The sequence below is a fragment of the Calonectris borealis genome, chromosome 5, assembly GCF_964195595.1.
Source record: "Calonectris borealis chromosome 5, bCalBor7.hap1.2, whole genome shotgun sequence".
In the NCBI taxonomy this organism is placed as follows: domain Eukaryota; kingdom Metazoa; phylum Chordata; class Aves; order Procellariiformes; family Procellariidae; genus Calonectris; species Calonectris borealis.
Genome location: NC_134316.1, coordinates 36186844 through 36214430, shown reverse-complemented (window position 1 = coordinate 36214430; position 27587 = coordinate 36186844). Strand labels below are relative to the sequence as shown.

Below are 27587 nucleotides of genomic sequence, written 5' to 3'. Positions count from 1 at the left end.
ATGTTTTCAAATGAAAAGATTTAAATGATAATGTAATCAGTATCACATTTCTCTTTGTACTTAACATTATCAAATATGTTGGATTATGCTTTCTCCATGTAGTCAGTGAAATTCTGCATCTAGCATGTATAGTCCTCTCCAGTTGACAGTCTCTTGACATTTTCATGTTCACTTAGAGCAGTGTTGTACAGAGGATATAACATTTCTCATTATACCAAAGTGATGAAAGTCATGAATCTGGCTCTTCTCTAATGATATCTCATTCATCTGGTAGCCATGTTCACTTCTACATCTTTTCATGAAGGATGCTTTCCTTATAGCCATGAGGAAAAAAAGTCTTTCTCAACCACGGTGAACTCATCTACTGAAAGAAATTGGTGTTAATTGAATTGTTGAGCTATAGCTTTAGTTTTCTTCCATACATTCTGTGATGATTACGAAAAGGTTTGCCGTTTTTATTCAGACCAAAAATTTTAGAGCAAGTTCCTTGATTGTTTTTTTGTTAAGGGGTGTTATAAGTAGCCACCACCTCCAGCAGCTCCTGGGGATTCCTTCTGCTCAGCCCAGAGACCCTGGGGTCTCTCCAGCTCAGGCCGATGGATGTGGCTGCTGCTTTCCTGTTTGCAGGTTCAACCAATAGTGAGGGAAGGTCTGGCTTTACACGAGGCTGATGACTTCTATCTCCTTTTTATTACCCTGCTTGGAAAGTCTCACAGTGAAATGCAGACATGATAAACGGAAAGATTGCTTGTGAATTTAGTAGGTGGCATTTTCCAAAATTTCCTGGTGTGCATTTTGACAGTCATAGAAAGAGAGCTTGTTTCTAAGATTATCAATTGCCAAACTGTTTTTTATTCTTCTGAACTTAATAGTCAATTGAGGCTGACAATATTTTTCATAAGTATATTTTAAATATGAGTCATTTTCAGCTGTTGTGTCTTCATTTTTGTAGAACCAGAGATGCATGGCTTTTCAGTGTTTAAAGTATTTACCTTTTTTTTTTTTTAGGTGCAGTACTTATAAATTACTAATCTTGGATGTTGTGCTACTGTACAATGTAATAAAAAACATTTCTAAAAACACAGCAACCTATTTTTTTGCTCACTAAGTACAACAGGTTGACAACCCATTGTACCTTATTTCCTCCTGACGTTAATCCAGGAGTCCTGTGATAGGTTCCCCACCACCACCACCTTTGAGGGTTTAGGGATAGTTAAGTTTTAGTCTGAAATGTGTATTTGACTAGAAATATGTGATCTTCCCAAATTCTCCTTGGTTTTGCTTTTCCCTCCAATGGTTGCTAATTCCTAGTTCTGAGTCATCCATCAAAACTGGCCTTGCAGTACGTTTAGCTTCTGCAATGACTCATCATGGATTTGATGTAGGTAAGGAAACTGCAGCTGGCAGGTTAGCACAGTTTATGTCTCAAAACTGTGTATGAATAAAGTGTACGTGAGCTTTTACAGTTCAAGTATATTTTTAATTTGACTTTCAGAAAAACCTAGATGCCCATATATGTAACATAAAATAGAATTATTGCAGTTGTTAAACTGACCTGAATAGACTTTAATCTTTTTTTTACTTGCAGACCTTTAGTGGTTCTTTTTTTTGCAGTGGGGTGTGGAATCCTGTGGTGAAAGTATCACAGTCTTGTGTTGCTTTGGTCACCTTTCACAGGTTTCCTGAGAGGTAGTCCATAGGACCCATGGTTGAAAAACACTGATGCAGAGTTCTCTGAGTAGAGAAATTAGGAATGGATAAAAATGTGCTTAGTTGAATTGAAACATGACCTTGAAATTTCACTTTTGTTTTTTTTTTTAAGCTTAAATCTTAATTTTTTAATATAAGTAGTTTAATTAATATATCATTCTAACCTTTGTTTTGTCACTTTTTGCTAAGGAATTGAACTTCTGCTGTATTCTGAGTATTTTCTAGTCAGTGTGACAAAGTACTCTCTCTGAGTACTTCTCTGAGAAGGCTCAGATACCTAACTGCAGTTTCCTGTGTGTGCTGTTTTGTATTCTCAAACTGAAGTATCTGTAGAAGTTTCTGTAGGAAGTACTCATTTCACTATCACTTTTATGACTTTGAAAACACATACAAAAAAAGTATTGTGGAAGGAAGATACACATCAGGGAACTGGTTCTCCAACCTCTGCATGGTATTACTGGACAGTTATGTTGAACCTCTGAATACTTTGAAGCCTGTCCCTTGAAAACTGAAAGGTACTCAATGGGTATGCAATACTCCGGAAGAATTTGTGGTTTGTCATTGAAGATATGATCAATCTCTTAATTCACTTCTGAAAGAGTTAAAAGCCTAGCTTTGCTGTTCAAACTCAATTTTGGAAAAATTGAGAACCATCAGTAGAACACCTGCATTGTGTATTTGCACTTAGCAAAAGCAAGCCATGCGATGTGAAAAACACAAGCAAAACTGACTTCCTCCCTTTAAGAGCTGTGGATTGTAGTAAAGCAGAGATGTTTTTAAATTTGAGCTCAGTTGCTTGTTTTGTTAGAATTTGGGTAATTCATTAAACCAGACTGTCATTCATCTAAGCATTTTATCTCTTTTTGCTTCTGCAGTAGCCATAATCTTTATTTTTAAGTGATTTTGAAATGATTACTTAAGTATGAGGCTTCAGCAGGAAGATGCTATTTTGGTGGCAGTAGGACTGGCAAAAAATATAGGTGTTAGATCTTAGCACTTCTGTGTAGATCTTAAGGTGCTTTATGAATAACGGTTTAAGTCTGTAAACGGGCTGTATTTTACAAGTGTGAGAACTGGCACTGTAGTACCATGGATTGTTTTCTTGGTAACAATGGAGAGAGGTTTTTTTCCCTTCCATCCTCTACAGTACATTCCTTCCTGGTTGGGAAGATTGTTCCCATTTTTGGGTTGACCTTCAGATGTGCAACAAAACTGTTTGCTAACTGAAGCCTGTGGAAAAAATCCTCTGATCCAGAAAAAGAGATGGTATCTCTGAGGTTGTATATTAGGCTATCAGTAGAGTCATGAGTTACCTTCTTGTCATCCTAAAACTTTTGGTAGATTCTGATTCTTTTCTAGTCTCTGAAGCTTAAAAACAAAATGAAGAAAAGTACTTTAAGCGTTAATTAAAAAAAAAAAAAAGTGCTGACTAAAACCAGAAGAGGTATTAAAAAAAACCCCGAATGTGTCTTTAGAGAAAAGGTCATTAGTTTTTCATCTGTAGGGAAACACATGCATGAGCACAGCATCTTGGTGAAAGCTTTTTTCTCTTACGCTATGAAGACTATTATTTTTCCTTTTTACATATATATGGCTAAGGTTTATAACTGTTAACTCAAGCATCTTTTACTTGTTCTAAGCACATTTTCATTGTCCGTTATTCGTTGTTCTCAGATTACTTGAATGAGCTTTGGCTCTGTGTTATTGCAGGTTTGTGTTGATTCAGTGGGAAGGATGTGTTGTGAAACCTTTCCCTATGCGATTGCTGAAGAAAAGTGAGAGTCAGTTGATTATTTTGTGGAAGAAAGTAATGATAATCCAAAAACTCGTTACAAATCTCAGTGTCCCCGATACTGCTTTTAAAAATAAATTTTTATTAGATTAAGAATTAGACAATTTGAACTGCTCAGGAAAATTCTGCCTGAATTATTTTTTCCAATGAAGAATGCAGTTTCTGAAAAATTGAAATTTTTCACTGAGTGTTATGCCTTCACTGCTTAAATGCTAAGCCTTATTCAAGTTCTATACTGACTTGGTATATACTACACAGTGACTTCCCTGTTGACATGCTAAATGAGAATCAAAATTAGTAAGCCCAATAAGGCAAGGCTGACTGAAAGCATTTCCTTAAGATGGTAAAATAAAATAAAAATATTTCTACTCGATAGTAGAAATACATACTTGGTACTGATCTTTTTCAAAAAAAAAAAAAAGAAAAAAGAAACATTTTGAAATTTCTGTGTACAAAAGAAAAATGTTATAACTTCTTGTTTTGAAATACTATTTTCTTACCACATTCAAAATGAAAACAAGCAATGAGAATAATGTTTGATAGATGTCTTGCATGTTCCTGTGCACAGTGAAATGTTTACCACAAAGCAATGCAATTTGAAAAGAAAGAGCAAAGAGAGTTCTTCGTACTTTCTACGTGATGCACAGGTCATTTCCTGCTAAAGTAAAGAATTCATTGATCAGCACCTGCTTATTATGTTCCAAGTAGGCTAGAGGGACTTAAAGTACCATAATCACAGTCAGAAATCTGGAAGAATTGATTTAAACAAGGTAAAAAGCTAAAATAAACCTAACAAACAGGGCTAGAACAAGCAGGGCGATGGATGAATGAATAGGCAGGGAAGGCTTTAGCACAACATTAAAATACGTCATGGAGTAATGTCCTTGGAGGGTGCAGTTGTGCGAGCCATTTTCTTTGGGCTGTATAGAACTAGATCATAGAAAAATCTACAAGTAAACAAGAACAGAAAGTAAATATGTCTACCGAATAGCTATGATACAGATGATTTTTCATTTTAGCATTATTATTATTACCAGGTATGTTACTGTCTTCAGTATCTTAAAACCTGATTTTTGATATTGCTATGATGCTATTTAATAGTATGCCAATACTGTGATGGAAAATAAATTCTCCAAATGAATATTTAAAAATGAACACTGGCGTGCACATTTCAATTCTGTGCTGTTTTAGTACAGAAGATAATTAAATAAAAATCAATACTTCTGCATTATTCAGACCTGCAAAACACTGTGTATCAGCAGTAAATATGTAGCCCAGATGGTGTTTGTCATCCAGAAAACTGTAATTCTCCATTCTGTATTATCTCTTCATGTTTTTTAATTTGAGGGAGAGCTGTAGTTCTTGTCACTACCGTACAAGGAGAACTTGCGTAAGAAGGCTACGGGATGTGTTGCTAAGAGAGTATTGTAAGCTATAGAATGTGGAATGCTGTAGTGTGTTCAGCGCAAAGGAGCAAGCGCACAGGTCAACATGGGGGATACGGGTGTTTTCACTTGAGCTAACCCGAGCTTTATTTACTTACAATACATTCGTTAGAAAGACGCTTAAGGTACCTGATACAAAAGATGAGCAGAAGCTTGTACGTGGCTACAACTTGCTTTTTAACATGACCCAAAGAATTGTAGATAGTAAGTAATTATTTTTCTCCTTTTCACTTTACAGAAGAACTCTTTCATTAATACAGGTTTTGAAACTTCGCATTGACCAATTAATCTGTAGGAATGGGAAAACTCCGTTGCAGATAATCATAACTTTTTAAAAAGCACATTTCTTACAAATGTAAGTTGGACCAAGAATGTAGTGGCTTTCTAAGCCTTTGGTAAGACAAATCCAGTATGCTACTTGCTTGTATTCTTGATCTGAAGCAAATGCTTACCAATCTGCTGTTAATTTTAAGTTGATGTTCAGAACTCTCTGATAAGCCATCACACTACTGGCTTTGAAGAGTTATGAGTAACTTGCATGTGCAAAAAAATACTTTCCAAGCTTCTGCATGCTTATAGAACTGGAGCTTTACTAGATTTGCTCTTTGCTAATTGTAATCCGTGTGGTTTTATTAACATATCAGAAGAAAATCCTCCTGTTTTCTGAAGCTACTTCTGTTTTCTTGTTTCATTACATTAAACAAAAAAATCTTGCTAGCTTGTGTTAGTACTATGACTTGTCGTATCTTCCAGAACCTTTCATAAATGCAAGAAAGCCAAGCCTCGTACTCAGTATATCAAACTGCTTGAATATTTTTAGGCCTGCACCTTTATGTATAATTTATGAATACTTTTGAAAGATAGTCCCATAGACATGGCATACTGTACCACTTGCATGAATAGTGAATTCTGCTTTAGGGAAGAATGGTACTAATTTGGATGTGATGATATTAAAAATATCCAGCACAGCAGTACAAGGAATATTTATTGATTATATAATTGCATTCTTTGCTGTAAGTGTTCTATCAAATACAGAGCAAGGATTGAAACTGTAACACTAAGAAAAAATTAGAATAGTTTTTTAGGGTTATGAAATTCTAATAATGCATGGGCTGTCAACTAATGTGTACCATCATCAGAAATTAAGTCTGGCTTTAAATGCTTAAAATGGAAGCTTGAATAGTCAACTGTCAAAACTGTTGTAAACTTTCATGACTTGTCTGCTATGAAAATTAGAGGGAAGGGGGAGAGAGAAAGGGAAGTTTTCCGGTGTTTGTGTGGCATGTAAGAACTGCAGATAGCAGACTTTTTTCTCTAATTGTGTCAAGTTAGTGGCTATTATTAGAATAAAAATAGCATACTGCTTAAAATAAAGTATTTCTTAAGTTTGTTCATGTGTTTGCTCTAAGAGTATGGTGGGGTTTCTTTTGAAGTATAAATTTTTTGGATGGAGGTACAGTGTGGAATAAAGGAGGCTTATTTTGTATACTCCTGCTGTTTGTGGATAAGAAAGATATTTCATGAATTTTGAAGTTTTCAGACCAAATATTCTGACAGCCTACTTACAGAAATCCGTGGTTGTCCTAGTGTAAATTTATGCAATGCAACTGCTCTTAGTTAAGCATGCCAGTTAGATATAAAGTTCTGTTAAATGGAAAGGTGCAAGAATAAATCCAATCTAATGAATTGTGTGACATTCTCCCTCCCAGATACAATACAGCAATGTACTTGCATGCACTGTTTACACAGGAGGTAGAATGAACAATAATCCAAATAAAGAATAATTAGGAGGAACTTCGCTTAAATAGGACAAGGTAAAGAACCTAGGCCAGTGAGTGCCATGCCGTTTCTGATGTTCTTTCTTGTAGCTAGCATGATGTGAAATATCTAAACAACAGTAGAAGTTTTATTGCGTTTTTGAAATACATACGTTACTTAAACTTTAATTGGGAAGAACTTGCAGGTTCCTAACAGAATTGAGAAAGAACCATCTACAAAAAAAGCGGTAGTTTAGTGGGTAGAGCACTCTGCAAAGTTTAGACCAGCAACCGAGTTTTGAATGTGAGCTTTCTAATAATAAGTGATCTAGCTAGCATTTAGCAAAGTTTGAAATCTCGTTTGGTTTTATACAGTAGGACATTCATTATATCTGGATTAGGAAACATTGTAAAAGTTGGTCTTCATGTGTAATTTAGAAAAAACGAAAACTTCCTCAATAAACTGCAGAAGTTATGTCATCCATTATGGAATTTTTTTTTTTTAACTTCTCACAATATCAGAGCTCAGAAGTGTAGGATGTTGAATTACTTACAAGCTGTACTGTTTAAGGTATGAATGAAGGGTGCTGTTTCAGCTTTAACCTCAGAGTTATTTGTCTCTTTTCTGTATAAAACTAAACTGTTCATCAAAGCTCTCATTTCCTCTTCAAAGTGTCTGTGAGCTTAGAGGTACCATCTGCCCCAAGGTCTCAAGGCAGTATTTTTACTTTAAAGAATCTATAGGAATGCATCCTTCTCCCCTCTCCCTCATCCTCTGATGCCCATTCACTGTGGCTGCCGCACAGCAGTTCCTGTCAACAGGCCAGGCAAATCAGGGATCTTTTTGGATGACCGGGCTTCCATTCTGCTTGAACCTTGTTCCTTTTGTTTCAGATTCTCTTCTTTTCATTGTGTCTCTTCTTTCCTCACTTACAAGCCAGAATCTGACAAGAGTACCTTGTGCCAGCACATGCAAACGGATTCCTCTTTCAAGTCCTGAAGTTTGATGTTATGCAAATCTTCCTTTGTGGGTGGGAACCTTATTGTTTCATTTCTTCCAGTGTTGAATTTAAGCTGTGCTTCCTGCTATGGACTCATGCTGTACTGATATTAGCTGCTTATATAGTCTTGGAGAAAACAGGGTCTTCACAAAGGGCCAGATCATTAGGCTCCTTAACCTGTTGGTCTGCAGGGATCAAAAACTCTACTATTAAGCTACTTTTTCCTCTGTTGGGTCCAGGCTTATGAAAATCCCTGAGTCCTCTCCCTTTCACCCAAAGGAGAGTTGTCTACCCCTGTCCCTAGGGAGAATCACAAATTTCACTTCCTGCTGTGTCATGCTGATGCTACCAAAAAAACCAAAAAAAACCTCTTTGGTCTTGAATATTTATGCATTAAGTTATGCAGCGATTTTTGCCTTTTTTTCAGCCTTCCTCTTGAATGATATTGCTCAAAACCCATATTGCTCTATGGATTTTTATACTTTGTCTACTCTAGCAAGCTGGTTGCAGTGACATTTAAAAATCACTAAGTATGTTATAAATTAGTGACCTGAAAAAAATGACACTAGAAAATGTCATAAAGCATCAGGAAAAATGTAAATATTTAAGGTGACTAGCTTAAACTTAATGAAAGGTTTAAGCTTAAGCTATGGGGAAATCAGTAACTTTACACTTAAATATCATTTTATTGTTTATTCAGTAAAAAAGTGAATAAAGGAGAAGATGGGATTGGTACTTATGGGTAACCACATTAGGCTACTGTATTTGGGTGAAATTTTAAATATAGTTTTTTGTTCAATGCATTTTGTTTTAATATTTTGCATTTTTGTTGCTTTCTAAGAGCTATAATCATTAAATATTTAATAAAAATCACATATGAAAAATAGTGATACATTTAAGAAAATGTGGAAAAGTTAATTAGAAAGCAGAGAGAGTCTGCTTGATGCTATTTATACAATTTCCCATATGGTAGTGTTGTCTGTTGTCTCCTTATACACCCTGCAGATGTAAAATGTGCATTGACTTGAAAGAACTCAGCTACAGATGAAAAATAAATTTGTGGATTACCTACTTCTCCTTCCTATTTTTCCTGCAGAAAGAATCATAGAATCATAGAATCATAGAATCATACAGGTTGGAAAAGACCTCTAAGATCATCGTGTCCAACCGTCAACCCACCACCACCATGACCACTACACCATGTCCCTAAGGGCCTCATCTACACGTCTTTTAAATACCTCCAGGGATGGTGACTCCACCACTTCCCTGGGCAGCCTGTTCCAAGGCCTGACCACTCTTTCAGTAAAGAAATTTTTCCTAATGTTCAATCTAAACCTCCCTTGGCGCAACTTGAGGCCATTTCCTCTTGTCCTATCGCTAGTTACTTGGGAGAAGAGACCAACACCCACCTCGCTACACCCTCCTTTCAGGTAGTTGTAGAGCGCGATGAGGTCTCCCCTCAGCCTCCTCTTCTCCAGGCTAAACAACCCCAGTTCCCTCAGCTGCTCCTCATAAGACTTGTGCTCCAGGCCCTTCACCAGCTTCGTTGCCCTCCTCTGGACGCGCTCCAGCACCTCAATGTCCTTCTTGTAGTGAGGGGCCCAAAACTGAACACAGCATTCGAGGTGCGGCCTCACCAGTGCCGAGTACAGGGGCACGATCACCTCCCTATTCCTGCTGGCCACACTATTTCTGATACAGGCCAGGATGCCGTTGGCCTTCTTGGCCACCTGAGCACACTGCCGGCTCATGTTCAGCCGGCTGTTGATCAGCACCCCCAGGTCCTTTTCCTCTGGGCAGCTTTCCAGCCACTCTGCCCCAAGCCTGTAGCGTTGCCTGGGGTTGTTGTGGCCGAAGTGCAGGACCCGGCACTTGGCCTTGTTGAACCTCATACAGTTGGCCTCGGCCCATCGATCCAGCCTGTCCAGGTCCCTCTGCAGAGCCTTCCTACCCTCCAGCAGATCAACACTCCCGCCCAACTTGGTGTCGTCTGCAAACTTACTGAGGGAGCACTCGATCCCCTCGTCCAGATCATTGATGAAGATATTGAACAGGACCGGCCCCAGTACTGAGCCCTGGGGAACACCGCTCGTGACCGGCCGCCAACTGGATTTAACTCCGTTCACCACAACTCTCTGGGCTCGGCCGTCCAGCCAGTTTTTTACCCAGCGAAGAGTGTACCTGTCTAGGCCGTGAGCCGCCAGCTTCTCTAGGAGAATGCTGTGGGAGACAGTGTCAAAGGCCTTACTGAAGTCCAAGTAGACCACATCCACTGCCTTTCCCTCATCCACTAGGCGGGTCACCTGGTCATAGAAGGAGATCAGGTTGGTCAAGCAGGACCTGCCTTCCATGAACCCGTGCTGGCTGGGCCTGATCCCCTGGTTGTCCCGGACATGGCTCGTGAGCGCCCTCAAAACCAACCGCTCCACGATCTTCCCCGGCACCGAGGTCAGGCTGACCGGCCTGTAGTTCCCCGGATCCTCCTTCCGGCCCTTCTTGTAGATGGGAGTCACATTGGCGAGCCTCCAGTCGTCCGGGACCTCCCCAGTTAACCAGGACTGCTGGTAAATGATGGAGAGCGGCTCGGCAAGCTCCTCCGCCAGCTCCCTCAGAACCCTCGGGTGGATCCCATCCGGCCCCATAGATAACTAATAAGATAACTAATTAAGAGAAAGATAACTAATTAAGAGAAAAGTAGAGCTCTACAAGTAAAAAATATAGCTATTTGCTTTAATTTAAGGTTGGTTCTATTGAATTAGACCTAAGGTCCATCTGGAGACACCTGAGGTAAGGCACATGAACATGCTATATGATATGCTACTTTCCCAAATACTTTCTTGACCTGCAACAGTTTATGTCCCAGGGACTTCCTGAGCCAGATGTGGAATCTTTGTATTTAAAAATAGTTATCTTATATCCCTCTTTGCATCTGTGGAAACTTGTGCCATCTATGGAAACTTGTGGCATCTGCACCACCTGATGGTATGGAGTCCCAAAACTGAGCTTCGACTTACAAAGATTTGCCACTTTTTATTTGTTTTGAGTGCATTCTCTGCTGGCTTCATTTGATGCCTCTAGGTCTTCTGTGAGAAGAGACAATGAGCAGTGAGTCCCTATCTGCCCTTTATATGCCTTTCATGGTTTTTAGATCTCTGTCATGTTCCCTTGCTTCCCTTCCCTTGGCTTGAGTTCCTAAATCGTTTCTCATACGGGAACTGTTCTATGCCTTTTCTAATGCTGTTATATTTTTTGAGATTGGCCTTGGGAAACCAAGACTGTGCACAGTATTCAAGATAATGATACATGATAGGGGTGTAATGATGTTCTCTAATGTTGTTCACTATTGCTTTTTTAATAATTCCAAAGAGTTTGTTTCTTTGAGCACTGTGGAGCTCTGAGATTCTGATTCTGAATGATGTTGGTCAGCTCTGAACATATTTTGTATGTGAAGTTAGAATTGCAGCTTTTTGGTATTGAGCTTCATCTCCAATTTTAAAATCTACTTTCTCAATCTTGTGAAGTTCTTGTGTCATTCTCCACAGCCTACCTTCATCTGCACTACCATGAGAAGCTTAGTATCATCAGTAAACTATGTTACTTCATTTTTTCTCATCTTTTTTTCTCTTCTGTTTTAATTGAGTGAAGAGGTTAAACAGATACGACCCCAGAGAACTGTACTGGTGGTTTCTTTTAATGTGAAAATTGGCAATTTACTCTTTTTCTTCCCACTTGTAGGCAATTATTTATTCATACAAAGCCGCCTCTTCTTTTTGCGGCTCTGAAGTCTTGGGTGGGAAAGGGAGTGGGATGTCAGTGAGAGCTTTTGGAAACACATGTAAATTATATGAACTAGATCCTGCTTATGTGCATGATTTTTTGCTTCTTTCAAGAAATTGTCTTAGATCATGCAGCAGAACTTCCCTTTTCAAATGCTGTGTTGACTCTTCTCCCAAATATTATGTTTATCCACATATCCATTAAATTTCTTATAGTTTCTACTAATTTGTCCATCAAACACATTGAGCTAGTATTGTACTGTCCTCTTCAGTCTTCCTTTCACTGCTCCCAGTATTCCCGTGTTGTCATTTAGCTTTTTGAAGCTTTAAAGGCTTAAAGGCATTCCAGTTTTTTCTGTCTTATTTCTTAGTCACCTGGTGTTCATGCAGAAGCATGTGTACTACCGCTTGTTTTTCTGAACCTCTTCGAATATAATTTTATTTGTTCTGTTTTCCTGTTTTGACTCTTGTTAACATCTGCTTTAGCTTTTCATAAAAAAAAGAGAATTTGGGGGGTTTTTTTGTTTGTTGTTTTCTTTTTTTGGGGGGGGGGGGGGGGGTTGTCTTTTTTTTTTTTAAAAAAAAACCATAATGTTCTTTGGTACTTGTTGGCTTCACCCTGCTCCTCATTTGAAACACTGGCATCTGACCTTGATTTCAGTAGGCTGCAGTTCCTCTATCTGTTAAATGAGTTCTGTTCTTCCTGAATAGACACTCTTTGTTCCAGAAACACCACTAGTTTCCAAAGATCCTTCCTTCTTACTCCTTTATCTGCGACACGTTTTAAATTTTGAGGACATCATTTAGCCTTGATCAGATGTTTCTGCTGTTTGGTCAAATTCACGTATTTATTTTTAAAATTGTGACTAGTAGTACTGTGTAGTTGTGCCAGGGAATTGACTTAGAATATTGTTCCTTTTGAATCTGGTTACAAACATGCTTTATAGTTTGCAGTGCAGGCTACAAATATCCTTGACATGTTTGCACAGAGCTCAAGAACTTCTACTGTTAACAGTAGAAGAACGTTATTTGAAATACATTCTTTGAGATATGTATTCTGCTGGTAGCTAGAATTTTTATGCTGAGCTGTTGCATAAGCCTTCTGGAGTTTGTAATACATGGCTGTGCAACCTACCGGAGAACAGCAGAACCAGGGAAAAATGTGGGTTGTGCTAAAGTATTTGTGGTGAAGGCATGTTGTCTGGAAATACTGTCGTGTTCTTGATAAAAGACAGACTTTGCAGTGACTTGCAATATTACTGATCTTAATAGTATCTGAAGAAAATTAATAGATGTTGAGTTCTTACAGGGTCTTTATCTGTTGTTTTTGTATTCTCACATTCTGAAAATTGCTATTACTCAATCTATGCTCATGGCAAATTGCATAAGTAGCACGTTGCAGCCTTAGTCATAGTAAAAGATAATAGTTACAGCGTGTACTCTACTGAAGTAGAGAAATTAAAAAAGCAGAAATAGAAATTAGTGATGTTATTAGAACTGCCATGAAGAGTCTTTGGAAGCTTTGTGTCTTCCAGAAGTCTGTTTCTCAGTATTATATGCTACCTCATTGTGGGAAAATTATTGTATCTGGATGATTATCTGTTTATGATGTGTATAAAATTATTCAGATAAAGCCTTTGCAGAACATACATTTCCTAGTTTGGAAGAATATTTATTATGAATTTGTATATATGTAAGTCTCCTTTTGTAGGAGAAAAAAAGGAAAACCATTAGGTGTCCTATAAAAGGAAATCTTCAGTAGTATTTATCCAAAGAGATTTTTATATAAAATGAGCATTAATTGTAGATAGACAGTTAATATATATATAAAAATATATAAATATCTATCTATATATATAATATATATTTATATATATAAATCGCACTATGTGGAAACACTGTGTAAGGAGAAAAGACATCTTTTCATTCCCATGATGTTCCAAAGCACCCAGTCTGTGGTTCTTGCTGTTTCCATGCTGTTTTCAAAAATCTTCTAGTTAGAGCAAGCCATGGCATGGATGGATGGGAGTTCTTCCTGATGCTTTTTCCTCCACTTTGAGAAAGATTCACTCACACCTAAGTCATCCCAAAAGACTGGTAAGCTTTAGTTTTCTCTTTCTGCTCATAAGTTAGCTCGAAATTCATGACTTAGTACTTGCCCACCTTTTCTTTGATCTATAGATTTCTGTCTTCTCTTGAACCTTCTACATGAAGTCTTGCATTATTAAAAGAGAAATATGTTGCTTATCTTCCCCCCGACTCCTCAAGAGAGTTAGTCAGTCTTGTATGAACTACTGATGTTGGATAAGATTTCAAGCATCATGCATGCCTAAACTCTGCAATTCAGATTGTTTTTCCCTGCAAAAAAGTGTTAGATTGGAAGATCTGGTTCTTTTTTTCACCTTAAAAATAACATCTGTTTCCTCGTGCATTATTGCAACTCATGAAGAAGACTGGTGGAACAGTCAGGTAGCTTGTTCTGATATTATATCCTTCATAAATAGTGGTGAACTCTGTGGATCAATATATATAGAGAGAGATCTCTTGCAAGTGAAAATTGCAAAATTGCTTAAAATCTGTTCTAAAGATGGACTGTCTTTGGAGGGAATCTTCACAATTTAGTAACTCAGGAAGAACTTTGACTAGTGTAGTAGATAGAGGGTGCTTTCTGAGATATTTTAGGTCTCGTTGTTAATTTCCCAAATGTAGCTAAGTTGTGGTTTTCTATTTGCTTTATTTGGTTCAGCTGCATACTGCCATCATAAATTTATTGCATATTATTTAGCTGACTAAACAGACATGTAGACAGAGGCTTGAATTCCCAAAATAAAATAAATGGGAGATGAACAAAGGTTGGAAAACCCCAAATAAGTTTATCAAAATCATTGGTGCTTATTTAGGAGAAGGTAAATTCTGATTAAAAAAATGGGTTGAGAGTCTTGTATTTGCCCTTGCAGTGCTTCTGAACAGTCACAGCAGTCTTAGAAGGATCCTGTTACACTGTTTGTTTGCTCCCCACCTCCAATTTTAAAATGTCTAAGAGTATAGAATATTTTTCCTCTGTCTTCAGCAATGTTTTGTGTCTCTTGTTTTTAATGAATTAGAGAGTTAAAATGAACAAAATCATCCCACTTATATGTCAGTTTTCCTACTGAAAACAGTTTTTCTTCAATTTTTTCAACTTTTAGACTCATATAATTTCACAGATTGGAAAATATTTATTACAGATTACAGATAGGATTTGTTTGATTCTGCTATTCAATGAATATTTATATGAAGGGATAATTGGGCTAATGAGACTATGAAACGTGTTCTATTTAAATCAATTGATTTAGCTTTAAAATGTATTCAAGTGATAGGAAAGCATGCTGGTTTAGATCTGCTGTTCTTTCATAATAAAGTTACATTTTATACAATAAAAAATATTAAGGCTTATTATGAATGTTACCAAAGACTGTGTGTGAGGTTTACTTGAATGCATTATTTTTAGCTACTCTGTGTTTGAAAGCCAAGTGATATTTATAAGTAACATAAAAACTATTCACATGAAGAAAAGTATTTTTTTATGTTGGAAGGAACTCGGAGTCATTGCAAGACATTTGATTAGTATTCATGGCATAAAAGGAAGTTATTTTCAGGGTAAAGGAATTTGTGAAAAGATAATTGGTTAGACCAACATTCTCATTAACATAATTTGCATTAAATGTGCTACTGTGGATTGTAGTTATTGCTTTTCCATTTGAAAGGCATGCTTTGTTAACTTATTTAAAGAGCCTCATTAAACTACAATTTAAGTCATACCCTTTAATTCAGCAATACAATATCAAACTGAAGATCTGTTATTACCAACTTTGTGAGTATGAAGAATCATAAACCAGTTCTTGATCCCAGTGGATTTTCCTGATGAAGTAGGTTTGTTTAGCTACTTTACGTCTGGTCAATCTCAGATACTGAAAGCATTTGACTAATCCTTTAGTTTAATTTTACTCCTTTTAAGAGCAGAGGAAACTTTGTATTTCCTCTGTGACACAGCATGAGAAATAACTGAAGGAGTCTTGGGGATATTGGTAGAAAATACTTATGCCTTTGTTCTAATAGTATGAAGACTTTGAGGATCACTTGGTTTAATTATTTTGCAATAAAACTTCTTTACATATGTAACTAAATTGAGCCTTTAAAATATGAGCTGTTAAAACATTAATTTGCACATTTTCATACCCATTTTAAAATCATGAGACTGAAGAATGAATTTGGACATTTCTTTAATTTTCAGCATTAGTTATTACTTATGAGCAGTATTCTAGATATTTTGAGAAGGATTTATTTATTGTTGTGCAATGAAGAGGAAGGCACCTTTATCGGCAGTGAGTCCACTGTGAGTGCTCAAGTTAAGTATTTGCATCTGCAGATAGATACATAAAGACAGGGTCTTATTCTTCCATACAGCTGAGCATACCTAGCCATCATGGAACCTGGTGTTTGTAAATTATATGAACTAAACATTTATAAAATTAGGCTGCTACTTAGATATCTAAATGTTAATTTCAGTGCTTAATTTTAATTACTTGCACTTGTACTGTTTGACGCTGGTTGTTTTCAAAATAGTAGTATCTGAGGCATTGAATGTAAACCAAAGCCTAGTTGATCAGGCAAGGTTGTATGTCAACCCAGTAATGCTGAACAATGTTGGATAAACCTAATGAAAATAGGGAGATGCAAATTCAATCTGGACATGGTAATGGTCATAAATATCTATATAAATCCTCAGCTGAGAACGTTCTTGCTGGAACGGTTCTGAAGATGACGATGATGGACATATCAGGTACACAGTCTGATTAGTATATGAGTACATTGCATACCCAATGAGCATACATGAAATGCAATGAATTAGAAATGCACTTTAGATATGACAAAAAAAAGCCATGCCAATAAATTTTACATTCCAGCTGGGAGATTGTTAGGTCTCCCTTTTTTTATTGTTTGGCAAAGAAATATGCCAATTACTATGCCATTTTGCTGTTTATTCATTCTGTTGGCAAAACAGAAGCTGGCTGATGGTTGCACTATTGGGTAAAATTGCTGAAAGGCTGAACTCCCCTACGTTTTGGGACAGGCAGACAATGGAAAAGAAGCCAGTTTCGGATACAGCACATTATATGTTTGGATTTTGCATGCAGGATTAAGGGCATGATTCAGGAATTGTCAAAAGTATGAATGGCAGTTAGGATATTGAGAGCCAAATGGAAGTTAGATGCTCAGTTGTTGGTAATGCTATTGAAAACTTCCTCTAGTGCATTTATTCTCTATTAGAGGTTGAGAAAGAATGAGCTGTTGCTTCTCAACTAACTGCTGGACTAAATCCTAGTGACTTATAGGTGATCTGCAATTCTTGGGATCATATTTCATCTCCTTCATGCAATAATTTAACAGGTTGGTTTTTTTCCTAATAGAGCTTCTGAAATAGCTATTTGTCCTCAAACTGCATGGTCTAAGAAGGCATATGTCCCATACTCTGCATCAGCAGTATCTTTGTTTTCTCTTACTCGAGACCTTTGGCCATCATCTTGCAAGCCTAATCTTTCATGTTTCCTCTGTCACAGACCTTACTAATTTTTCTGAGTTCTTGGAATTTTTGTGTGTTTTTTCAGTGAATAAATTTATAGGACTGTCTTTTGCAACCCAGCATGATACTGCAATAGAAATATCACATTGTCCTGCTTTCAGCTGGGATAGGGTTAAATTTCTTCCTAGTGCTGTGTTTAGGATTTAGTATGAGAAGAATGTTGATAGCACACTGATGTTTTCAGTTGCTAAGTACCTTGTCAAGGACAATTACCCTCTGCTACCAAGCTAGACTGGGAGGGAGCACAGTCAGGACAGCCAGCCCAGCTGGCCAACGGGGTATTCCATATCATGTGACGTCATGCTCAGTATATGAGTGGAAAGCGTGTTCCAGGAAGTAGTGATTGCTACTTGGTTATCGGTCAGCGCGGGTGGTGAGCAATTGCATTGTGCATCACTCATTTTGTATATTCTATCATTATTTATTATTATTATTTTCCCTTTTCTGTTCTATTAAACTGTCTTTATCTCAACCCACGAGTTTTTCTCGCTCTCACCCTTCCGATTTTCTCCCCGTCCCACGGGGGGGAGGGGGGGTGAGCGAGCAAGCAGCTGCGTGGTATTTGGCTGCCTGCCAGGTTAAACCATGACACGCATCTAAAACAAAATAATAACCCAAGCCCCGCTATAGTAAGAGGAAGTTCCTGCTGTCTTGGAATGTGGTAGGAGGCTAGAAGATCCTATAACTAAGGTTACATCTGTAGCTTAATTAGCCCTATTTAAGGTCTCTTTAATTCAGTCCCTTATGCATGTGAATTGGAGTTTGGGGTTCAGTCATCTTTTTGATGACATGCTGGAGTAGGGACTAGTTCAAGGAAGAGAGAGTCTGGAGAATTTAGCTACCAGACAACAAAAGAAGTCTTTACTTGGCCTGTACAAACTGATTTTTAAAACATTTATAATCCATTTTAAGAGAGATTTACATGTTGATAAGAGAAGGTTTATCTACAGCACATTCAAAGCTGTTCATAAAAAATGCACTCTCTGAATACTGTACATATTCCTAGTATGTTGTCCAAATTGGACTTCTCAATTAAAATCTTGCTTGTTGACATGGCACCTAGCACCTCCTCATTCAGTTTTGAATTTGTTGTGCCTTTTACAGTACTGTTTTGCAAATAAGAGATTAAAAGGTCTTTCTATAGAACTTTGGCTTAAAGAAGTTTAATATTGTGAATGCAAGCAGCATTAAAATTAAATGCAAATTTGTTGAAGATGTGATGTTTATTGATTGAATTTACTTCTGTAGGGTTGGGAACTTTGGAGAAAGCTTGTTATTTTTTTTAAAAATAAATATATTTTTTATTTCTTTTCTGTAGGAGATTCCTTTACACAGTTCCGATTTGCTGATGAGAAGGAATGGGATAGAGAAAGCTTATGCCATAAGCAGGTAACAGAATTATCATTCAAATGAGTTTGTGTGGATAATCGCCTGGCACAGAATACCTAGGCAGTTGTGCTTTCAGCAACAAATTGTTTAATACAATAATAGCACTCTTTATTCTGTATATGTTTATTAATTTGTCTCTGATGCTGGAGGCTTTTGGGTCTTGTCCTTTTTTTTTCTATTGAAGACTAATCAAAGCAGCAGGCTAGATTTTTAGTTCGCGTTGAAAGAAAAGAACAAGCAAATCCATCCAGTGAAGGGAAAACAAGGAACTGTCACTTTGCTTGACTGACATATCAAGTCAGCCTTCCTTTTTCAGCTGTATTCAAGAGAAAATAGTTTAGTAAAATGCCTATAACAAAACCTGTAAGAGTATATTGATATATTTGGGTATGAAGCTTGTTCTAGTTCTTTCAAATTAACAGTTCATATCCTCTGGTTGAAACTTCACCTCCGAAATGACTATGGGACCAACTAGGTTTTAGATTATTTGTATGTGGATTCTCTATGCTGGAATAAAAAGGGGCAAAGCAATAGGAGTCTGCTCTTTTCTGTATCAGGATACTGGAAAGTATCTAATCTCTGCAGCTGTCTTCCTCACGTAAGTCACCTAAATTATTGCAAGATAAATGCTTTTGTCTTCCAAGCTTTTCTTAAAATTGCTGCAAAATTGTGCTTGAGTGTTTCTTGAAACATACATATGTACTCATATTTTAAAAGTTTGCTATTTATTTCCTAAATTATCGACAATAATTATTCCCTGGGAAGTGATATTTAAGGGTACATTAAAGCTGCAAAGTCAAATTAAAATGAGGAAATAAAACCAAGTGCAGCATTTGTTTAAAGCATCATATGTTTGTTCAGTGGGATACAGTCTTTCAATGACTGTGTATTTTTTTCTTATCAGTTCCTCCTGCTCCTAGTGTGCAGGATGTCAGCATCCAGAATATTAATTTCTTCATAATTTCCTTACAGGCTTGTCATTATAGCATTTAGGTGATTTGAACACATTAATTAATTTCTGAATGGCTAAAGCCATTGTGAGCAGAGTGAAGTTGCACGTTGTCAGTGGATTTCACAAATATTCTTCTGGCTGCCAGTGATGAGACTGCACAGTGCTGGAGCCCATCCCACGCTCTCACTCATTGTGAAATGTGCTGTGCGTTCTTGTGCCTCTGTCCCTACCAAACTGTAGTCATTCGTCCTGCCCCATCCAAATTTGTTGTTTCAAACTGTTCCAAACTGTTTCCTGTCTTTCACTGTTCTTATGTCAGTTTGAAATAGTTTACTGCACTAGTCACCATTACCCTTCCTTTGATTTCTTATTTTAGTCCAAATCCTGGCCCAGATGGTTTCATAGCATTATCTAATTTTTCACATAAAATCTTTTTGCAAGTGTACTTAGCTCTTCCCAAATGCACTTAAATGTTATTCAATAATACTTGGCTTTTTACAATTTTTTATGTTACCAGATTCATATGATTTCCTTGTCCTTTGCAAATGTGTAGAAGCCATGTTTAATCTTCAGTATTGATCTGTCGAAACAACTGGTTTTTCTGAAGTTCCAGTTCATTGGTGGGCAACAAGAATTGCTTGTTGAAGACTTTTCCAGGTTACTTGTACCAGTGAATCATCTTTGATCACTAATCCATTGTAAAATAAAGTTGTTAGTAAAGAAGAAAAATTCTAAAAGTTGTTTAGTCCTTTTACTGTCATTACTGGATACCAGAACCAGAATTTGGGTACAAGAAAGTGTTAAACCAACTGCATTGTTTCTTTTTAAAATTTATTTTAATTTTGTAAATATGCTATCGGAACACACTGTATCTTTGATGTTCATTCTTGCTCTGTGTGCAGATGTCAAAAGCCATCCTGTTTACTGGCTTTTGGGAGCAGTGTGAATTCCTTTTACAAATCTCTTATGATATGCACAAAACGCTCTCTCCTAATTGAGTATTTGGACTTCTAAATGTCTGTGTCAGTCTATACCATACTGAGAAGGACAAATTTTTATCTCTTTAAGCTAGGTTTAGAAGCAGCTTCTCTGCTTCCATGAAAATGAGAGTATAGACTGAACTTAAGCATTTTGTTGTCAGATTTTAAAATATGTGATGAATAACGAATGACCTTTTTCATTGAGGGTTAACATGCTCAGAATGTTCTGCTGTACTGTGAGCTCGAAATATGTTTAAGTCTACCAAAGCCCAGGGTGTTCTGTAAAAACATCAAATATTGCTGGTCCGTTTTGTGTAAATTTGTTAGTAGTTTACAGCCAAAATAAAAAGGGGTCAAGAGAAAAGGAAACTTCAATACCTGTCACGTTAATAAGTGAAAATTCCACCTTTTTAAGCAACTAGGCAGCAGTAATCTTTCTTGAATATCATTTTAGAAGTGTATGTAACTATAGTTTGTCGCTTTTGTAAGCGTCAAAACATTTTAAAAGATGGGGAAGTATAAAAAGGGCCATGTTGTTCAGGCACTAAAACCAGTAGAGCTACACACAAGCTACATGGTTTGATTGCTTAGAAAACAGTAGCAACTCATTAAAGAATGGCGATTCCCACTGCATAGAAACCTTCACAGATTAAAAGATGTTTAGTTGGAAAAGCCTCTTATGACATTACCAACTTGCAGAACTATTTCCTACTTTGGATTTTCAAGGCATTGCCAAAGCAGCATTCCATTTATACCTTTTTAAACCTTTAAGTGATTATTTGCATTGTAGGTGTTTATATGGTAATTTAGCCAAACTGCTTTGTACATGTGTAACTTAAAACTATGAATTCCTGTATTTCATTAGATTGTTCTTCACATTCCTTGAATGCGTGAAACAGGGGAATGTAATAGTCATTATTAGTTCATATTTTTTTTTAATAAGTGTACTGTGTGTTGAATTATATTTCAGTTATCTGCACTTTCTGTTGACTGCCAGTCTTTGGCCCAGGCCCTTCAGGAATTGCCTCTACATCTGAGGTTGAATGTAGCTGCTGAACTTGTGCAGGTAATGCTGTGAATTTTCACAAGAAAATGCAAATATTTTAAGTGAAACAATCTATGCAAGAATGGTTACTTTAAACTTGGTCTTCAAACATAAGTAGAACGTATTTTATAAGTAAATGCATTTCTTGAGATTAGCATGTCAAATGGCATGTAATGCAGGATACCCCTCTATCAGCACTTCTTATGCTTTGTTGGCTTTAAATAGAATGCTTCAATGTGCAGCACATGAGATTTGAAGCGAGGTATTAGTGTTTGACATGGAATGATTGCACTGGTTTTGTATTTGCTTCTCTTTTTAGCAGCTGTTGAAAGCTTGCACCAAAATTTTGAAAGTGCTTTCGCATTCTTTTCTGTTAATTATTTTAATTGTGATTTACTCTTCTACGTAGCTAATATCATCATACATGTTTATTCCATGAATCAAACTTACATCAGTGTTAGAACAGGTAGAACTGTCAATCAAACAGGTGCAGAAAATGTCATTTATGCTCTGGTGAAAAAAAAAAAAGCAACAGAATATTAGGAAAAAATGTTTCTTCAGGTTGTGAAAAAGAAAATATTCATGTAAGGGCAAAACAACCAATAAGATGTAAATACGAAACCAAAATTCTTAAAAAAAATCCATCTACTCAAGCAAGGAAAAAGAAACATGACCCTTACAGAAGAAATTTTACTTCTGTTTGGAGTTGTATAAAGTACTTCTGTGACTGACAAAACTATGCTTTTTCTTAAGGGAGCTCAAATATATCTGCAGATGTGATGTCTAAGGGATTGCTTTCAAAATGTTGCTTTCAAATACAATTTTCTTCTTCAGAGTTCTAGTCACGGTCTTTAACTTTTATCAGGGTTATAAAGTATATGTTATGACATTTAATCTTTGTCTCGTCATTCTGTCCGGTGATGTGGTTATCAGATATGCTGCAGTGTTATTAATGCCAAGGCATCCTGATAAAAGCAGAATCTGTGTTCCACAGTTAAATAATGCGTTGCCATTTCTTGTTTCACTATTTGATAACGTTTTGTAATTTGGTTTCATTTTTCAAAATATACAGCTATATACTATAACTTTTGCTAAATGATTTTCAGCAACCTGTAGTATGGTTTGCTTTCAAGACTGGAATTTTGGAGGGAAGGCCTAACATGGGATAATGTTTCTAGCCAAATTCTGACTTCAGTCATTCCAAAATTCAGAATATTGATGGGATTTCATTACAGAAGAATTAAAGAAAAGTAACTCTCCAGGAAGTATTTGTGAAACAATGGAACTTGCTGATTTAGCATGCAATCTCATATTCCATAATAAGGGATAAAAGGAGTTTGTATTTTGTAGTTGCTTCTGTAAAAGTATCATCAGGATAACTTCAGTTTACTTTTAGTTCTGAATTCAATTCTGCTGAAATTCGCTGTACTTTCTTAAGTGATCAAATATAGGAAGCATGAACTACAATCCAAATTAGACAGAATAGTAAAAATGGAGTTAATCATTAGAAAGACTCAAGTCCTTTCTTGTACTCTTAGGCATCAACACCTGTAGAGCTCCCACAGATGAAATCTAAAATTATTGAAGACAGCAAGAGGAGAGAGCTCCTGTTCCGACAGTCTCTGGCTCAAAGTGAAACGGTGTTCGTCTCCCATCCCGTTGGTGAATCTGTTGCTCCATCAGAGTCTGGAAGTAAAAATGGTCCTAGGGCAAGTGCAGCAGAACCATTTCAGAGAGCCCATCCACTATCAAAGCAAGAGACTGACCATTTGGATGAAGAACTAGATCTTCTCCTAAATCTAGATGCTCCCATTGATACAGAAAACAGACCTGTGTCAGATGCATTATCCTACAACATATCAACCAAGAAAGATTTGAAAATGGATTGTAAGGAAAATGGTAAGATTTCTCTTCTCCCCAGCATGCCCTTAGTTAATTTCCATTGCGCTCTGTTTTGGTGATGTTTTTGACCTCTTGATTAGCCAGTCTGCTGTCATCATCTCTGTCATACTGCATTTCATTTATCTGGGGCTGTGTTCTGACCCATTTGTTCCTTTTCAATTTTAACTCCGCACTGAACTGAAGTTTCACCATTGTCAGTTCATTTTAAGCATTAAGAGAAATTATTCTGCAGAACAGCATTGGGCTTATGATTCAGGAAAATTTTAAATTAAAAAGAAAATTAAGGTACTGCTAGAGAATTTTAGTGAGAGGAAGCTAAAATAAAGTCTTTATATAACATTATCAGCCCTTAGTTCACTGTGCTAATTGTATACAGAATTAACAGCTATTTCTGATGGTTTGTTATAAATGCTATTTTCAAACTTTACTAGCATTGATTTTACAAAACTAAGTTTAGTATGGAAACAAAACATACACAACAATTTTCGTATTTCGGAAAAATCGGCAAACCCTTCCTTTTGTTTGCATTCCTAGAAGTTATGTTTGTACTGTTTGTTCTGATGGAGATGGTTTGCTACTCCTCCCCAGTCCACAATGCTGTAAAAGAATTTTTAGCATCTCTGATTTTTTGTGTATGATTTTCTTGCTATCTTAAAAATTAAGTCCAAGATGGTTGAACATGTAAGATGTCACCACAAGCAATACAGCAAGCCTTGTTACTGAAGACAATCTTGAAATGCTCTTTCATTTCAGCAGTATGTCATACTTTCCATTCCAAAGCACAGTGTAAATCCCTTAAGCAAACAATGCCATCAGAATATGGAATCATATCATGCTGTAATAATCATGCAGGGCGATCTGCTGTTGTGCAGGGCTGATCTGCAGGGCCTCCTGCTCCTCTCCTACGCTGACGTAAACTCTCCATCAGACAGGATTGCGAAGAGATCACAGTAGGGGATCACTTATAATCTGTCTGCTGCAGACCAGGCCCAGCCCCCCTTGAATCAGAGGGAAGCCACATTGCTGTGGTTGAGCTTATTAAGCTGCCTCATTTTTTTTATTGTTGCTACTATTTTTAGACTATGACTTGCTATTCGTCAAGGAAGAGAGATATTGTGTTTAAATAGAGTCAGTTGTGCATTAAAAAGAGCGGGTATAGAATTGTTTCCAGATTTTCAAGTCTGTTCTTTTCATTTTTCCAGAGCCTTTAAAACAAGATACGCCTGAAGAGAAGAGTACAGCATCGCAGCAACAGCAAAGTACATCTAAAAATGTTACCGAGGAAGAGCTTGAAGATTGGCTGGACAGCATGATTTCCTGAAGCTCAAATTTTCTTATGTGAATAATTGAAAATAGCAAACATTAAGTAGAAAGTTGAATCTTCTTTATCTCCTCGTTATTTCCTTTATCTATCTGTTTCACTTTGTTCACTATGCCAAATGCCTGGGTTTTTTGCAGGCACCTAAAATTCTGTGCAACCAACATTCATTTAGATGTGATTGAAAATTGTCTAAAAGACTAATATTCTTAGTGATGAAATTAGGATTTGTGATGAAATTAGGATTTTCTTTGCTAAAGATACAGGCTACAGCACACTAAGAGAACAGTTACTTCAGCTTGTACTTGCTCTACGTAGTCCTTAAAATAAAGCTATGAATGAACAATGAATACATGTGGTTTTTAGTCACCGTCCTCACGCCACATCTCCATATTGTAGAAAAATAAGAAAGACGACAGTGATGGTAATATTTGGTTTGTAATACTTTATTGCAGTGGGCACTTTTTATTAGAAGAAAAAAATCTTAGCAGCTTCTACTTGCAGGTGACCATAGAGCATTGTTTTATTTTGGCCTAAGGTTTAAATTGTGTTCATTTTGATACAGTGTATGTCTTTTAACAGCAGCTTCTAATAAGCTGTTATTGAAGGTAGTATATAAACAAACTTCAAGTGCCATTTCATACAGAAAGACAGAAAAGCAGTACAGTTAATGGATCTGTTCATCTAGAACACTAACATAAATAAAAAGTTTGCATAGCTATGTCTACAGAGGTTTTAAGGCACTTAATGTTTCAAGGTCGCAATGTTTGAAAATGTTTTCTTTTGAACCGCTTAAAGCTTTTCAAGCTGTATCTTAATACATTCACTAGCACATACTGGGGGGAAAAACTGGACAGCAGTTAGGTAAAATATTTTTTCTGAGGCATGGCCTCTGATGTTCAAGTCCTTAAATGTCAAATGTTGTGCAATTAAGACACCTTTTAGCCCTTTCAACTGTACTGCCAAACACTAGGTTAATGATGTGGTTAAAAAGTTGTTATAATTTCCGACTATGTTTGAACTGGAAGGCTTAAATCAATCTGGCATAGTTCTCTCTTTTCTAATTAAAATTCCAACAAAAAAACTGTTTCATATGTGGTAGGTACAAAAAGCCTATGAAATAGTGTCAAATTTTATGTATGTCTTGAAGTTTAAAGACATTTAAAGCAAATACAAGCTGTGGAATTACACCATGAAAAGAAAAGAAGTTTTTTTGTATACTGAATCTTAACAGTTCATGAATAAATAATTTCTTTTGTGATATTAGCCAAGTTGATCTTCATACTGTTTCCGGAAGCAGTCCCCTGCTGGGAAAAAATCCCAACATCTTTCTTGGTACATCTTCCACACAAATGACTCCTGAAAATGATAGAGAGTATTTATTTTAACAGATACCTTGCAGTTAGTGCTCTAGATAAACTTTTAACAATACCCAGGTACTGTGCCTATTACCATGTGAAGACGTTCAATCTCAAAGATTGTAACTCAAGAACGTTTGTGAAAGTATTGTTCTGTACTTTTCTTGATTCAGTACCACTGAAATTTAAGCCCTATTAGAAAAACTGTGTAAGTGTAAATTAATCAGTCTAGTTAGAGCAAACCTGTACACGATCTGTTTATATAAAATGTGTTTTAGTTTACTTGGTGTAAGGTACTTCTGTAGTGTTTGCATAACAGCTTCTTATTTGAGATAAGATATAATTAAATCCTATTTATTTTCTTATTTATTTCCTTTTAGGGCCTAACAGCACTAAACATATGTACACACATCCATATACCTATCTCTGTGTGTGTGTGTGTGTGTGTATATATATATATTATATATGGATTTAGACTATAAATACAGTAGCTTAACTACTTAATCTTTTGGGAATAAACTGCAACTGGTATATGTCAGGGTTTCATTTCAGAGGTAAGATGACAGTAAGATTACTAGTTAACTGACTTCTGCCAGAGTTCAGTGCTAGGTAGAATAGCACACTGCTGCAGCCCACCCCCTCCCTTTTTTTTTTTAACCCTTTTCACTTGCAGAAGACTGTCACCGGGGGGGGGTGTGTGTGTGTGTGTGTGTGTGTGTGTGTGTGTGTGTGTGTGTGGCATCATCTCCACTCCATGGTGGAACATCAGTTCCACCTGGTGGTACACAACTACAAGGCTGGAGAAGATAAAAATGTTGAAAGATAATCTTAAGAAAAAAAATTAAGTTTTATTTTCTACTCACCTGGCCAGTATGCTCAGTTTCATCCTTGTTAATGAGATACATTAAAAAGAACCTGAAACAAGCACATGAAGCGGTTATTAATGCAGAAGACATAACATCTCTGCCTAACCTTTCCTAGACTGGGGAGATTATGCCAACCAGCAATGTAATGATATTGCTAGGTGTCTAAAGTGCTTATGTAAAAGGAGAAAATTCTCCAGCACTTCTCCTGTGGAAGTGCTAATGTGTAAAATCTGTAGAAGTGGAAGAACATGGTTAGCATTTTCTTCATTTCAGTGCTGGGAGCAATACCTGAATTAGGCATATGCCAACTCCTATACACATATGCTCCAACATCTCACCTTGGAAGAAGTTACTATAGCTACTATGCAAGAAGTTGCCCCAAGATTTCCAAACACTCATGCTATCCAGCTCATGAGCTGAGCCTATCTATCTCAGATACCTGTGCTCACTCAAATGTAGAGAGCTTGAACTAATTAGGAAGGCTGTAGAGTACAAACAAAGGTCTGTTTATATGTAACACAGCTCTTGGTTAGCCACTTTTGATGCAGTGCATTTGGACTTAAACTTGGTATGTGCTTTCATTGTAAAGAAAGGAATGTATACTAACTTTAACATTTGTGTAATTAAAGGGCAACCTGGTTAGAAAAATTGTTCACTATATATTATAATATTA

At 36.7% G+C, this 27587-nt stretch overlaps 2 protein-coding genes across 2 annotated transcripts in view; one reads left to right on the top strand and one right to left on the bottom strand.

Moving 5' to 3' along the window:
* AVEN (apoptosis and caspase activation inhibitor) overlaps positions 1 to 25956 on the top strand; it is a 102691-nt gene extending 76735 nt beyond the window's left edge. Inside the window, exons 3-6 of the mRNA XM_075151797.1 lie at positions 18423 to 18493; positions 21396 to 21491; positions 23009 to 23369; positions 24575 to 25956. Of these exons, the coding sequence (XP_075007898.1) occupies positions 18423 to 18493; positions 21396 to 21491; positions 23009 to 23369; positions 24575 to 24693 (647 nt within the window). The 3' untranslated portion in view covers positions 24694 to 25956. The remainder of the gene's footprint in view (positions 1 to 18422; positions 18494 to 21395; positions 21492 to 23008; positions 23370 to 24574) is intronic.
* RYR3 (ryanodine receptor 3) overlaps positions 25124 to 27587 on the bottom strand; it is a 256141-nt gene continuing 253677 nt past the window's right edge. The window contains exons 104-105 of the mRNA XM_075151795.1: positions 26912 to 26963; positions 25124 to 26049 (exon numbers count right to left, since the gene is read on the bottom strand). Coding sequence (XP_075007896.1) covers positions 25954 to 26049; positions 26912 to 26963 — 148 coding nt within the window. The 3' untranslated portion in view covers positions 25124 to 25953. The remainder of the gene's footprint in view (positions 26050 to 26911; positions 26964 to 27587) is intronic.